The sequence below is a fragment of the Gobio gobio genome (assembly GCF_949357685.1).
Source record: "Gobio gobio genome assembly, chromosome: 14".
NCBI lineage: Eukaryota > Metazoa > Chordata > Actinopteri > Cypriniformes > Gobionidae > Gobio > Gobio gobio.
This window is the reverse complement of record NC_137107.1, coordinates 26642745-26657543: the sequence shown is the minus strand read 5'-3', so window position 1 is coordinate 26657543 and position 14799 is coordinate 26642745. Positions and strand designations below refer to the sequence as shown.

At 37.6% G+C, this 14799-nt stretch overlaps 1 protein-coding gene across 2 annotated transcripts in view; it reads right to left on the bottom strand.

Annotated features, from left to right (window-relative positions):
• The window catches only part of cnksr2b (connector enhancer of kinase suppressor of Ras 2b), a 45061-nt gene that overhangs the window by 26324 nt on the left and 3938 nt on the right, over nucleotides 1-14799 (bottom strand). For both annotated transcript variants that reach the window (XM_079834337.1, XM_079834338.1), the window contains exons 2-3: nucleotides 5850-6013; nucleotides 2762-2964 (exon numbers count right to left, since the gene is read on the bottom strand). In XM_079834337.1, coding sequence (XP_079690463.1) covers nucleotides 2762-2964; nucleotides 5850-6013 — 367 coding nt within the window. The remainder of the gene's footprint in view (nucleotides 1-2761; nucleotides 2965-5849; nucleotides 6014-14799) is intronic.

The window sequence follows — 14799 nt, the reverse complement described above, 5'->3', positions numbered from 1 at the left end:
GAGGATTTTTCGCTCCAATGCACTAATTCACAGAAGCTCAGGCAGCAGAAGGAAGCTCTACTCACGTGCCCCATCATACAGACAGCAAAGATCACTGGGTTTTCTTTCTTTATCACTATTAGAGTCTTTCATTTATACCATGCTGTTCCCTTCTGTGGCCATAATAAATGATACTGAATTTTGGTCGGATTTTCTTCAGAAGCATATTATTACTACAGCATACAGTATTGTTTTGCTAAATGTACTATATGGTATATGTTTATTTTACAGAATAGACAGGGCTCAACTGTAAGGAACAACAAGGCCTCGTCTGCGGCCAAGTAGTTCAGATTTTTACTTGCCATGCCAACATTTTCATGGGCCCCACCACAATTTTTTTATTTTCTATTATTACCTATTTTAGTAATATATTTTACACACTTCTGTTCAAACGCTTGGGTCAGTTACAATTTTCAATACTTTAATTCAGCAAAAACACAATACATTTATCTAAAGTTAAAGACATTTATAATGTTAAAATTTCTATTTTAAATAAATGCTGTTCTTTTGAACTTTCCATTCATCAAAGAATCCTGAACAAAATCTCCCACAAAAATATATTAAACAGCACAACATTTTCCCCCAACATTAATAATAATTGTTTTTTTGAGCATCAAATGAGCATATTAGAATCATTTCTGTAGGATTATGTGACTGAAGTCTAGAGTAATTATGCTGAAAATATTTCACATTACAGTTTTTACTGATCAAATAAATTAAGTTTTAGTGAGCGCAAGAAAAACTTTTGAACAGTAGTGTACATGCTCCAAAATATTTTATGAAATGTTTGCTTTTCTTTTCAAAAAACCCTTTAAAAATACAAATAAATAAATAAATAAGGTTTTAAATTCATATAAAGTTGTAAATTATAAAAGGTGCATTTTTATACTTACTGATTCAGCTCGTCATTATTGCAATTTTGATAAAACTTGTCATCTAAGCTATAGCTAGATCACTTTAGCTTCATTTAAACAGAAATGAAAACAAAATGTTCAGTATATTAGAGGAAACCAAGTATTTTAACATAAAAACACATATACATGATCATCTTTGTCAGTTTCAGTCATGTCCTGCTTACAGATTCAGTCAACAACTTTATTCGTTCCAGGTCGGTTCACAAGAAACATGTACGTGAACACTTCAAATGAACTCAAACCATATATCAGATACCCACAATGCATGCAGTGGGACTGACTCAAGACACTGACTAGAATAACCAATCAATTAGTCGACTAGATGGTGCAAACCTTAATCCAGAAATCCTCTATAGAAGAAAGCACAAAGGGCATCATTTATCTTAATGAGTGCACCGAGCGCACACATCTGACTCCAGGGTTCCTATCTTACACTGTATAATAAGACTGTAACAAACGAAATGTGATCACCCAGGACAACACTCCTGCTGTCATCCTGTCTGGGGAGAATAAATGAGGGAGACCCGGAGGCCAGGAATAATCTAGGGAGACGCAGCAGCAGATTAATTGCACTCAGAAATTATGAGTGTGTGCGGTTAGGCAGAAGACGTGGCGTACAGCACTAACGAGGAGGCGTGGCCAACCAGAGCTTTAGCTGATGAAAGAATTAATGCAAACTCACAAAAACGTGACCTTGCGCACACACTTGAGAGACAAACAGAAGTGCTTAGCACACACGCTGGCCGTTTTCAGGGCCAGCTCCTCCGAAATAGAAGAGACTTACGTAAGCTCTTTACTCATCTTTTGTTTGTCAGCTGATTGCTCATGGGTGTTACATAAGGAAATCGGCGTGATCGTGTCATCTGTGGCCACTTGAATGACCTCACTGATGAGTTCGAAACAATGAAGCCTTTTAGCCGAGATGAGCGGTCATGTGACCGCACGCATGGTAGATAAAGAAGCAGGATTACTGAGGCTGCTTTGATTGAACTTTGTGTCTGCTTGTAAATAAATACAGCAGCCCTAATAGTACTTGGACAAATTCGGACACTTTAAATGTATGAATTGAATTGTCCTCACAAAATATCAAATCGTGAGGCATCTGCAAACCAATTTATCCCCACTAACTTAACTCTTTCCCTGCCATTGACGGAATTTCCGTCATTTATGAGACAACACTTCCTCGCCATTGACGAAGTTTTCTGGCTTTCCGTGTTTTCACTTTTATACCGTAGGGGTTGCTATTAGGCATCTTCAGAAAGAGAAGAGAATCTCCGGATCAAAACACAGATAAAAAAGGAGCAAACAAGCGATAAAGGCATTGCTTATGCATGTTGTAGTCTTTAAAAAAAATTGCTTTTATCAGCTTTTTGTTCAAAATGTTGCTTATCCACATTCAAGTGTCGATAAAAAAAGCATGAAGCTAGATTTTTTTTTAAAGCATAAGCTCTGTTCTTTCTTTTGATATATTGAATGTTCAGATATTTTCAAACATTAAATACAACAAAATATTCTGGAGGCCATGAAAGTTTTGTGAAAATTATCAAAAGGCTGGTGGTGGCAACTTTTTTTTTAAAACGTTGGGGGAAAGAGTAAATTTCAATATATCTATTGTTAATTAATCATCAACAAAGTATTTTAATTTGCACAAAACATTTTAGCACATAAACTTAAACTTTATCCTATTTCAGTAAGTTGCCAATTCAACTTTTCTAATTTTCGTTTAAAAAAAAAATTATTTTTAAAAATGTGTCTGTATGCATATCTGTGTTGGGTATGGGCTGTTTGCACCTCTTTGCAGGACTAACCTATCCAACCAAGCCAGCAGACTCTTGGCGGCGGCGATGAGATCCACTACAGAGGTCAGAAAGTCATTAGGAAGTTTCCGCGTGGCTCTACCATCATAGTGACCGCCCCTCCGCCGGCCCGTTATGAAGTTCTGCAGGTTCTTGGCTGATGCGTTCAGCTTATGGGTCAGAGTCTTCAGGTTCTCTGTCTCTAGTCCATAGTTCTGAATAAGAAAGAGAAAGTAAGAACATCACAACCTCCAAGAAAGAGCTAAAGAAACTTTTTGTGAGCATGGCTAAACTGTGATGATAAAAAAGGTATGTCCTATAAATAAGCTTTTTTAAATCTCTCTTTTCAGAATTTTCACTTCTTCTCCAGCTTCTGTAATGTAGCTTAGCCTTGAAACTCTGCAATGTGGTCCTGCATATATTTTTGGCTCTTGTGTGACAAATTGCTTGTGATGTTCTACATTTGTAAGTTGCTTTGGATAGAAGCATCTGCTGAACGATTAAATATGGATGCAAATGTAAATGAAACGGGGGAAGGTAAAGGGAAGGTCAGAGGCACTCTGTGATGTAGTTCAAGTTCACTGGGAAAAAAAGTAGTTTGAGTGGTTTTAAATAATGGAGGAAAGAAAATGGAGAAGGAGAAAAGGGTCACTCAAAGGCACACAACCCACGCTATATTAACTTGAACTTAACATCATAGTTCAAATGAAACTTAATAAATACCATGCTATAAAAATATACAAATACATAAATATTCATATGTTATCGTTCAAAAGTTTGGGGTCGGTATACGATAATTTAATGTTTTGAATTTCATTTATTCAACCAAAAATACAGTAGAAAGAGTAATATTGTGAAATATAGTTTCAATAAAAAATATTCTCTATTTTAATATATTTTTAATGTATTTTTTCCTGTGAAGGCAAATCAGAATTTTCATCATAATTACTCCAGCCTTTAGTGTCACATGATCCTTCAAATATCATCCTAATGTATGCTGATGTAGTGCTCAAGAAACATCTCTTATTATTATCAATAAACATAATGTGCTGCTTAATATTTTTTGGGATGTGACTGTGATGCATTTTTTCAGGTTTTTTTTTCATAAATATAAAGTTCAAAAGAACATAATTTATTTGAAATAGAAATATTTTGTAACATTATAAATGCCTTTCCTGTCACTTTTGACAAATTAAATGTGTCCTTACTGATTAAAAGCATTAATTTCTTTCAAAATCATACTGAACCCAAACTTTTGAAGGGTAGTGTTTATATATCAATGTATGTCTCCATCTCTATTTGGACTGCTGAGTTTCTCCATCACTTACAGTGAAGTGAAAATATTATGAATATGTACAGTGCATATTTGTATCAAAATGCTCATTTTCTCTAGCTATAACTAGGGGGGGGGGGGAGGAGGAGCGGGCAAATCCCTCTACCCGATACTCCCTAACGGTCATATACTGTGACAACACACTGTACGGATCTCCCAGAATCCCTTGCTGCACACAAAAGCCAGTGGGGATCTGTCATGCAATAGACCCAGCATGAGGGACAGATGAGTAATCATATTTAATGCAGCAGGGCTCCATGTTGGACAAACTCAGAGAAGCATTACATAAGAGGCTTTCGGGCACTAGCTGGGCTTAAGCACATGACATAACAAATGGTGGGAACAAAAAAGAGGAATACAGGGGGCCAGTTTGCAAAGGCATTGGCTAATATACCCCCATTCACCCTCCTTTTTCTGCCCTCTTCCTTCATCCGCTCAGGACTGCTGTGTTCCTTCTCTCACACTTTTCTTCGCTCTCCCTCTGAGCCTTTCTCTCCTGTTTTAATTTGCTATCCTTCTCTCATCCGACTGCTGCCAGTTTTCTACCCACTCTGCCCACACAATCTTTCAGTCGCTCCGCCTCTCTTTCCCTCCTTCTGCATAAGCGTCCTTATTTCTCTTGTACCCCATCAGAACAGCCTGGAAACCGTGAGCAGGATGACAGTGGGGAATGAAGGGATAATTCAAGGGATTTTCAAGGATTTAAAGTGTTTGTTTTGGCTATTATTAATTGCACAGGATGCAATTACCATAAACATACAGGCAGCATGGGAAAAACAGGGTCAGGTGCTTCAAGAATAAATATAATGTATAGTGCTTGAGCGATTTGGGTATTTTAATAGTTAATATCTACAGTAGGGGTTTTCGACCTTTTTGATGACACGGACCCCCAAATATGATGATCCTTTTTGCCTTGCTAAATGTATCTTGATACATCTAAAAGTATTCTGATGGTGGGTAAGAAAAGAAAATATAAAAAAAATGTAAATATAGTAATTTTTTCTATAAATATTATCCATATAATAATGAACACATATTTATAATATAAATTTTTTCACAGATTAAATGAATCTTGATACATGAAATATGCATAATAAAGACCTTAATTATGCTTATCCACATGCTATTTTTATTCATTTTGACATATCAGAAACTTTGTAGTGAGAAAAATAAACAATATAAACTTGTGTAAATATTATATGGAAACTATTTAGAAAATATATATTTACTTTTTCTACGCACCATCAGGATACTTTTATAAGCATAAACCTAAAGAAATACTTTAAACTATGGCTGCAAATTGGGAAAAAAATGTATCTCATGTTTCTGACCAGTCTTTAGAAAGCAGAGTGAAATTCTGTATATTTTAACCTTTTATTAATTTTTTGCTTTTTAATTTATTTTATTTGAAGAAGAAAAAAAAAGTCAAAACCCCTGATCTATAGAACAGTGTGGATGTTATAAATGTACATTATACAGTTTATAATAATAATACACTAAATCGTGAAATATAACACGGCTGGAACACTGTATTCACCAATCTGCATTCAGATCCATTACTTTTGTAGTTGCTTATATGACATTTCAGTCATGTTATTATAAAAACATTACACTGGCATAAAGCAAAACAGTTTCTCAACAAAATGCTATTACTCACTTAAAGCAGATACAATTTGTGTTTGGTGAGAACACAATGCACCTGTGTGTGTGTGTGTGTGTGCGTGCGTGCGTGCGTGCGTGCGTGTGTGTGTTTGCGTATTTGCTCACCAGCGCACAAAGCAGATCCACAGCCTCCAGAATTAGTTCCTGGTGGCCAATTCGAGAAACACCAAGATCCTCGAGCTCCTGATGTGTGATTCTCAACAGCTGTTCACCCCCCACCTTCTCCTGCTCAAAGTTCTTAATGTACTGCTGCAGACAGTCATCCAAGCCTTGAAAATAGCAACAAACAGCAAAATCAAGACATCATTCAAGCTGCTAGAGCATCCTGGATCATATGTGTTCAGTTACAGCATAATTCGCTAATAATCTGATTAAATATGGCTAAAAAAGAGATTTTAAGCAACTACAGTCTCACATATATCTCCGGCATGAGAGTGTTGGAGCATATTGAGTGTTTACATGGTTACCCTCAATGTGTACAGCACACATAAATAAGCTCTCTTGGACAGTAGTGAGGGATTGTGAAAATTTTGGCACACAGCTGTTTAAACAGACGTTATTTTGTGGACCGATCCAGACACACAACTTTGAAATGCTTTGCTGTCACGAACAGACGTCAGTGGACTTCAAGCACTATTGTCACTAATAAGGGAAGACCTGTTTGGCGAGCGCTAGCTGTTGTCTAGGAAACACATGCCTCCCCCGTGCCCCCTACCCTTCATCTATACTGATCCTTCACGATTGTTTTCTTCTCCCACAGATTCACACAAAACATCATATATTTATAGAAGAGAGACAGAAATTAATTCACACGTTCAGCTGAACCAGAAGCATTGTTGTTTTGAGATCATTTAAGTACAAGTAAGGAGGTAGTCGTGCAATTATATCTCTCTCTCTCTAACCATTCTCAGGGTTCCAGACTGCAAATAAAATGGTCTCAAATGCAATAAATTAATTGTGAAAATAATCATAACACATACATTTCAAGTTTCTTTGCGTATCATCTTGTGAGGTGGCGTTTGTTATTAGCGTGCATCAACATTTCAACAACAACAAACCCGATGTCAGAGGACAATTTCTTTGATTCAGTTATTTGTCAGTCAAAAAGATTCACGAAAAAGCCTCAAATTTGCTCATGAGTTAGCACTCAGTTAGTGAGTTGTACTGGGTTCACAACTTCCACACTGAACTGTTTGTTTAAAGATATAAAACGTATAATAAATGGTATCAATACATTATTTTACAAACCCATTCTCAGGGCACCTGTTGGGACTGTAAATAAAAAATTCTCTCAAATGCAAATGCAAAAAAAAAACGTTGTGAGAATCCACATACAGTTTCTTCATGTATTATCTTCTCTGGTGTACTTCTCTGAAGTTTCTTTAACACCAGCATTAAAGGAACACGCCACTTTTTTTGAAAATAGGCCAACTCCCCTAGAGTTAAACAGTTGAGCTTTACCGTTTTCGAATCCATTCAGCCGATCTCAGGGTACACTTTTAGCATAGCTTAGCATAGATCATTGAATCTGATTAGACCGTTAGCATCTCGCTCAGAAAAAATGAACAAGCTAGGAACTATACTCTCATTCCTGCATAATAATCAAGGAGCTTTGCTGCCGTACCATGGGTGCAGCAGGCACAATGATATTAAAGGGATAGTTCACCCAAAAACGAAATTTTTATGTTTATCTGATTACCCCCAGGGCATCCAAGATGTAGGTGTCTTTGTTTCTTCAGTAGAACACAAATGAAGATTTTTAACTCCAACCGTTGCAGTGTGATAGTCGTATAATGTATGTCAATGGGGATATTTTAGAGTATGAGAGCAATGAGAGTAAAAACACATAGACATACGAATCCTTATTAAACCATGCGGCTCGTGGCGACACGATCGGTTTCTGCGAGAAACTGAACAGTATTTATGTGTTTTTTTTTACCTGTTATCAGACGAATGTCATCTAGTTTTCCAAGCACCATAACTTTTTAAGGTCAAAATACTGGCGCGATCAAAGATATATATACGTAGATGTCTCATTCGACCGATCTGCGCAGGCTCTAATGAGGAATCTATGTATATCCTATGAGCGCGCCTGTATTTTGCATGTATTTTGACCTTATTCGCCGGAAGTGATGGCGTGGGGACGGCTGATGCAAAGCCATAGAAAAAAATGAAATACATTTTTAAATATAGATATTTTTCTTACACAAACGCATCGATTAGCTTCAGAAGGCCTTTATTAACACCCCGGAGCCGCGTGGAGCATGTTATTTGACGGATAGATGACTTTTTTTATGGACTTCAAAAACAGAGCAACTATTACTGCCATTATAATGCTTGGATTAGCCAGAACATTTTTAATATAACTCAGATTTTATTCGTCTGAAAGAAGAATGTCATATACACCTCGGATGACTTGAAGGTGAGTAAATCATGGGCTAATTTTCATTTTTGGCTGAACTATCCCTTTAAGTAGTGCCTGAAAATAGGCTAACTTAAGTCAACATAACCAACGTGTCAACTTGCTTGGGGACAATTTTCAGGCGCTGCGTAATATCATTGCGCCTGCTGCAATCATGGTACGGTAGCAAAGTTCCTTGATTATTACGCAAGAATGAGAGTATAGTTCCTAGCCATATCGGCCTAGAAAATCGCAACTTTTAATTTTCCGTCGGTCTTAGTACACGATGTAACTACAGAAGAGTCAAGTTTTAAATGGGAAAAATATCAAAACTCTTTGTTCATTTTTTTTTTGCGAGATGCTAACGGTTTAATCAGATTCAATGATCTATGCTAAGCTACGCTAAAAGTGCTACCGCCAGACCAAGAGATCGGCTGAATGGATTCAAAAACGGTAAAACTCAACTGTTTAACTCTAGGGGAGTTGGAAAATGGGCCTATTTTCAAAAAAAATGTCAGATTTACAGAAAGTCTCTTATGAACTGGTTCTTTTTAATGAGTCAGTTAGAATATATTCACGAAAAAGCCTCGGATTGGTTTGAGTTAGAGCTTGAATCAGATTCACTCAGTGAATTCTTCTGAGCCGTACTGGGATATCAAAACAAATAATAACTAAATATATAAATGTATTTAAAATAATAAAATACTATTGATAATTTTGCAAATGAAATGTTATATGGCTTTTTTTATTTCTTAAATATTTATAAAATTGTATTCTCTGTGTAGTTTTTACTATTTGTAACTCTTTTAATATGCATATATGTGATTATTTATATAGAAAATGCTTTATAGGAGATACGTTTCATTTGCTCAGGCAGAACTGGCCTCCAACAAACAGCACCTTTACCTCAGCATTTTTCCTCCCAGCTCGCTCCTTCTGTCCTCAGCACTATTCATTTCCTCTCCACTTCCCTTAAATTCCCACACAGACTTGCATTTTCTCCTCCATGAGGTTTCATTATCTGTATGCTCATTCCACAACAAAAGACGAGGACGCAGAGCATGTAAAATGTCCCTTTCATCAAACCCCTGATATTCATCTCTCTGTTGCATTCATCTAATGGACCGTGAGGAGAAAGTTCAGATACTGGCGGCACGATTCAAAACTGCTGAAAGCGAGCATTTCACAGCTTTGCATGCAATTTGAGGGCTTAACAAATCCGCTTCTTTACCAAGCTGATCTAAACCCGTTCCAAATGAAGGAATCATCACGTTTGTCGCTGTAAGTTGCTATAGAGACGGTATAGGGACGGGAAAAGCGTTTGAGTAGGACCTCATTACCAAGACAAAACTGGCAGTGAGATGAGAAGCTTATAATATGCGAGACGTTTGAGTAGACAAATAAATAAATAAAGAAACATCTAATACTTACATCAATGGACTATTCATAGATATAGCTTTTGTGGCATTTGCATTGTAATGCTAATAAAATATTATAGGAATATTATTATTAAGACTTTAAATGGATCTACTGCAGTACCAGTGCCATAGATTGTACCATGACATAGTCGTAACAGAAACAAGTGTGTTTTTTTCAGAAGAACTTCCACAATAATTATAAATAGCATCATGAAACTGTCTTTTAACTAATCCCTATGGTGAGTGTTCCTTTTCCTGTGGCTGAGCGAGACAGGCCAGCTCTCACAGCGCCAGTGTACACAAACAGTAAACTCATTGATTAGGAGGACATTAATCTGCTGTTAATTGCAGCCGCTGTGGCTAAGTTGTGTTAAACGCTACAAAGAAGAGCGCCACACGTTCATCTGGGACCATTAATCTCTGTCAACCGAGGCGGGTGGTCGGCCAACAACAAGAACCGAGGAAGATGAAGCAAGAGGGTGAGAGTGTAAGTAGGCTAAGGAATGAGTAAGTAATGAGAGAAAGTTGTACTGAAGAAGCAAATCTGATTGTAGCTTTACAGTATGTTGACTAAAGTGGCTTAGAAGCTGGTCCACTTCAACCGTGACCTGGAAACCTCTAAACTGTCCTGAATCCATGATTTGGCAAATGGTGTGGCCCAGAACCGAAAGAGGGATTGAGAGTTTCGTAACTCTGAGCATGGATGATTAGAGTTAGACAGATAAAATGAACACTTTCTAGATTCATAAAAAAAAAAATGTCATCATTTACTCGTTACAAAACAGTTTCTTTCTTCCTCTAAAGGAGAAACTGTGCTGTTCCCTCTTTTCCATGCAATTACAGTGAACTGAGATTGGAGCTTTCAAGCTTCAAAAAGGTAGAAAACCTTACATTTCCAATCAATTCCAATACAATTCAAATATTTGTTTACATGTACATTATATGTATTCCAAACAAAACTTCAGCGCATACCCAGTGCCCAGTCACCACATTCAGCACTGGAGAAGCCACTGTCACCGGAGCTACCGTGAGTAAAATTTTCATTTTTGCCTTGATGACATACACTCTATTGCCAAAAGTATTGGGACACCCCTCCAAATCAATGAATTCAGGTGTTCCAATCACTTCCAAGGCCAAAGGTGTATAAAATCAAGCACCTAGGCATCCAGACGCTTATACAAACATTTGTGAAAGAATGGGTCGCTCTCAGGAGCTCAGTGAATTCAAGCAGTTTCAATAAGTCCATTCATGAAATTTCCTCACTACTAAATATTCCACAGTGAACTGTTAGTGGTATTATAACAATGTGGAAGCAATTGGGAACAAAAGCAACTCAGCCACGAAGTGGTAAGCCGAATAAAACCATAGAGCGGGGGTCAGCACATGCTGAGGCACACAGTGTGCACAAGTCGCCAACTTTCTGCAGAGTCAATAGCTACAGACATCCAAACTTGGTGTGGCCGTCAGATTAGCTCAAGAACAGTGTGTAGAGAGCTTCATGGAATGGGTTTCTACGGCCGAGCACTTGCATCCAAGCCTTACATCATCAAGTGCAATGCAAAGTGTCGGATGCAGTGGTGTAAAGCACTCTGCCACTGGACTCTAGATCAGGGGTTTTCAAACTAGGGTCCGGGGACCCCCATGGGTCCTCCAGAAGGTCCTAAGGGGTCCCCAGAAGATTTCAGAGAATAAAAAGACAAAGCAAAAATGGATAAAGTCTACTGAATATTCTGTTTAATTTCTAAATGTTTCTCTCATTTCTTGCCGTACACATAGACTACTTTCCAGAATTGTATATGTTTGCTTTGTATCTTTCTATTGAGTCCCTTTGTCTTGCTCACTGGGGTTGTAAGGCAGTATTCTTAACGCAGAACGTAAGTTGCTTACATACATTTACTGTGAAAGTTGCTTATACAAATAATTTTTAATTGAAACATTTTCTTCTTCGGGTTTAAGTATAGCCAATTTATTAAGTTTGGAAACAATATTTTGTATTTATAATGTCACACAATTTATCTAACAGTTGTTTAACAAATGTTTTTTTCATAAAAATAGATGGAATTTAGGATGGGGGTCCCTCGTAAAAGATTCATCGTATTTGGGGGTCCCTGGCATCATAAAGTTTGAAAACCCCTGCTCTAGAGCAGTGGAGACGTGTTCTCTGGAGTGACAGATCATGCTTCTAGAAACTCTTAATGCTTCAGGACAAGACATTTTGGAGTATTTCATGCTCCCAACTTTGTGGGAACAGTTTGGGGATGGCCCCTTCCTGTTCCAATATGACTGCGCACCAGTGCACAAAGCAAGGTCCATAAAAACATGGATGAGCGAGTTTGGTGTGGAGGAACTTGACTGGCCTGCACAGAGTCCTGACCTCAACCCGATAGAACACCTTTGGGATGAATTAGAGTGGAGACTGCGAGCCAGGCCTTGTCCAACATCAGTGCCTGACCTCACAAATCCGCTGAATGGTCAAAAATCCCCATAAACACACTCCTAAACCTTGTGGAAAGCCTTCCCAGAAGAGTTGAAGCTGTTACAGATGCAAAGGATGGGCCAACTCCATATTAAACTCTACGGATTAAGAATGGGATGTCACTAACGTTCATGTGCATGTAAAGGCAGACATCCCAAAACTTTTGGCAATATAGTGTATATAAAAAGACACCCGGCATACTGTATATCATGGCACTGACCATGTGTGCAAGGTATTTTTAAATCGGATTGAGGAAGTAGTTTTTTTAATTGATCAGATTATTTCAGGTCTACACCACCCCTTTCAATCTGATTCAAATTGAATTTGGATTGAGCTCAATCAGGTCGATTGAGGTGTAGAAGGACTTTCAATCAGACTGAGCCATCATTCAGATTAGTTACATATTACTTGGCTGCATGTAATTGAATGAGTTGAATTTATGATCTCTGATTTATGAATGAATTGTGAACTGGATCAGGCAATATACTGGCAAGGAACAAATCTCAAAAGAACAAATAGTTTACATGTTAGACATCGCTGCTTATTTCGTGTTGAGGAGGAGCGACCATTACAATTGCAAAAAAATTTCATTCAAAAGAATGTACTACAGGTTTGGAAGTCAATGAGGATGCTATGATGACGACGACAGAATTCTCATTTTTGGGAAAACTATCCCAATAATGTTATTCCTCTGAGGTATTATGCAAGGATCTGCCTGTTATTTGCACACTGCAGCACACAGTTATTTTACAGTGTCTGTCAACAAACAGCACAACAGTCTGTGTCTGGTCATTACGAGTGAAATCCTGTTGCACTGCTCATTTAAATAGATTAGTAAAACATGCATTTAATCAAGGCTATATTTGAGCTTCATTGTGTGCAGTTTTATTGGATTTACTGCCATTATTCTGATGGGGGGTGGGGGGGACTCGGAATGAGTCACAGGAAGCACTGAGGGGGGCAGGAAAAAGAGAACATTGAGGGAAGGTCACAGGGCTCTTCTGCTGACTGGCCCTCAGAGGCATCAACCTGGGGGCATCACCACTGAACTGTATGCTAATGTTAGAGCTGCAACATGGTAATCACAGCGTGCTAGGAAACCTGTGAATATGGAAAAAAGAAACACAGCATACATCATGAATTTACACAGAAAATATGACTAAAAATATTCAAAACGGTAAGTTACTATTTAGATCAAATCTTTCACTGGAGCCATGGTGCAGTGGTAGCGCATATTTTTCTTGACACATTAGGAACAAAGCACTCAGAAGGGTGACGTGTGATTTGCATCCAAACCACAACATGACCTGATCCCATTAACCCCTTTCTTTCCCCAGTGATTCCTCCTTTACTGTACTATCCAAAAGAAGTCCAAAAAGGGGAAAAAAAGCACATACAGTGAGAAAAAAAAAAAGTTTGGGTTGGGTCAGTAAGATTTTTTTTTAATCTCTTATGCTCAACAAGGCTGCTTATTTGATCAAAAATACAGTAAAAACATTAATATTGTACACTATTATTACAATAATAATAAAAACTTTTCTATTTGAATATATTTTAAAATGTAATTTATTCCTGTGTTGGCAAAGATGCGTTTTTAGGGGCTTTTACTTCAGTCTTCAGTGCTGCTCAATATTTTTGTGGAAACCATGATAGATTTTTTTCTTGAACTGCATTTATTTGAAATAGAACTCTTTTGTAATATTATAAATGTCTTTACTTTCACATTTGATGGACATTTAATGCATCCTTGCTGAATAAAAGTATTAATTTCAACAACAACAAAAAACGTACCGACCCCAAACTTTTGGACATTTATCAAAATATGCAAAGTTATCAGTTCTGTGTATTTTATGGCATTTTATGGTAAATGGACTGCATTTATATAGCACTTTCAACAGACCCATGGCCACCAAAGCACTTTACAGATTTCCTCATATTCACCCATTCATTCACCGACGGCGGTGTCAGCCATGCAAGGCGCCATCCAGCTCGTCGGGAGCAGCTGGGGTTAGGTGTCTTGCTCATGGACACCTCGACACGTGGTCAGATGGAACCGTGGATAGAACCACCAACCTTCCGGTTTGTAGACAAGCTACATGAACCACTGAGCCACTGCCGCCCCATGTTGTTATGTTGTTGTGTTAATGTTTATTGCATTATTATATTGTCATGGATGTTACTCTGACCACTGTACACAATCTATACATGTTTATTATAGCCACTGTCCACAGAAAGTCCAGTTATGAACTTAAAATGTTTACTTTGGCCTTAATCATAATGGTTGTTTTCAATATATTTTAAGGCACCAAGCAGTTTTTAGTAGTTCAGGTAGTTGGTACAGAACTACAATACTGACTACCGAGTGTATATCAGTTATTGATGTATATGGTTATTAAAAAATATATAGTTACCTTAATTCCACTCCAGTAATACCTGAAACATTTCTGATTTTTTTACCATGAATTTCTTGTGACCATAATCATTTACACATTACCATGATATAACTAGTTAGGCACCGGTGTGTTTGGCAGGGATGGGTGCATCACACTAACAGTTGCTGCTTGTCAGATCTTTCTCATACCTTTAACGGCATCCATATGATCCATACAACATTTCCATTTACCTCCAAACCTATACCATATGTTAGAAGCCCAATAGGAATACAGTTTACACATGAAAATGTTGTATGCTGCAATGAATGCAAGGCTGTGGACTTGGACACCAGTCAAATACATAATCCAGAGATGAAAATACAGCATT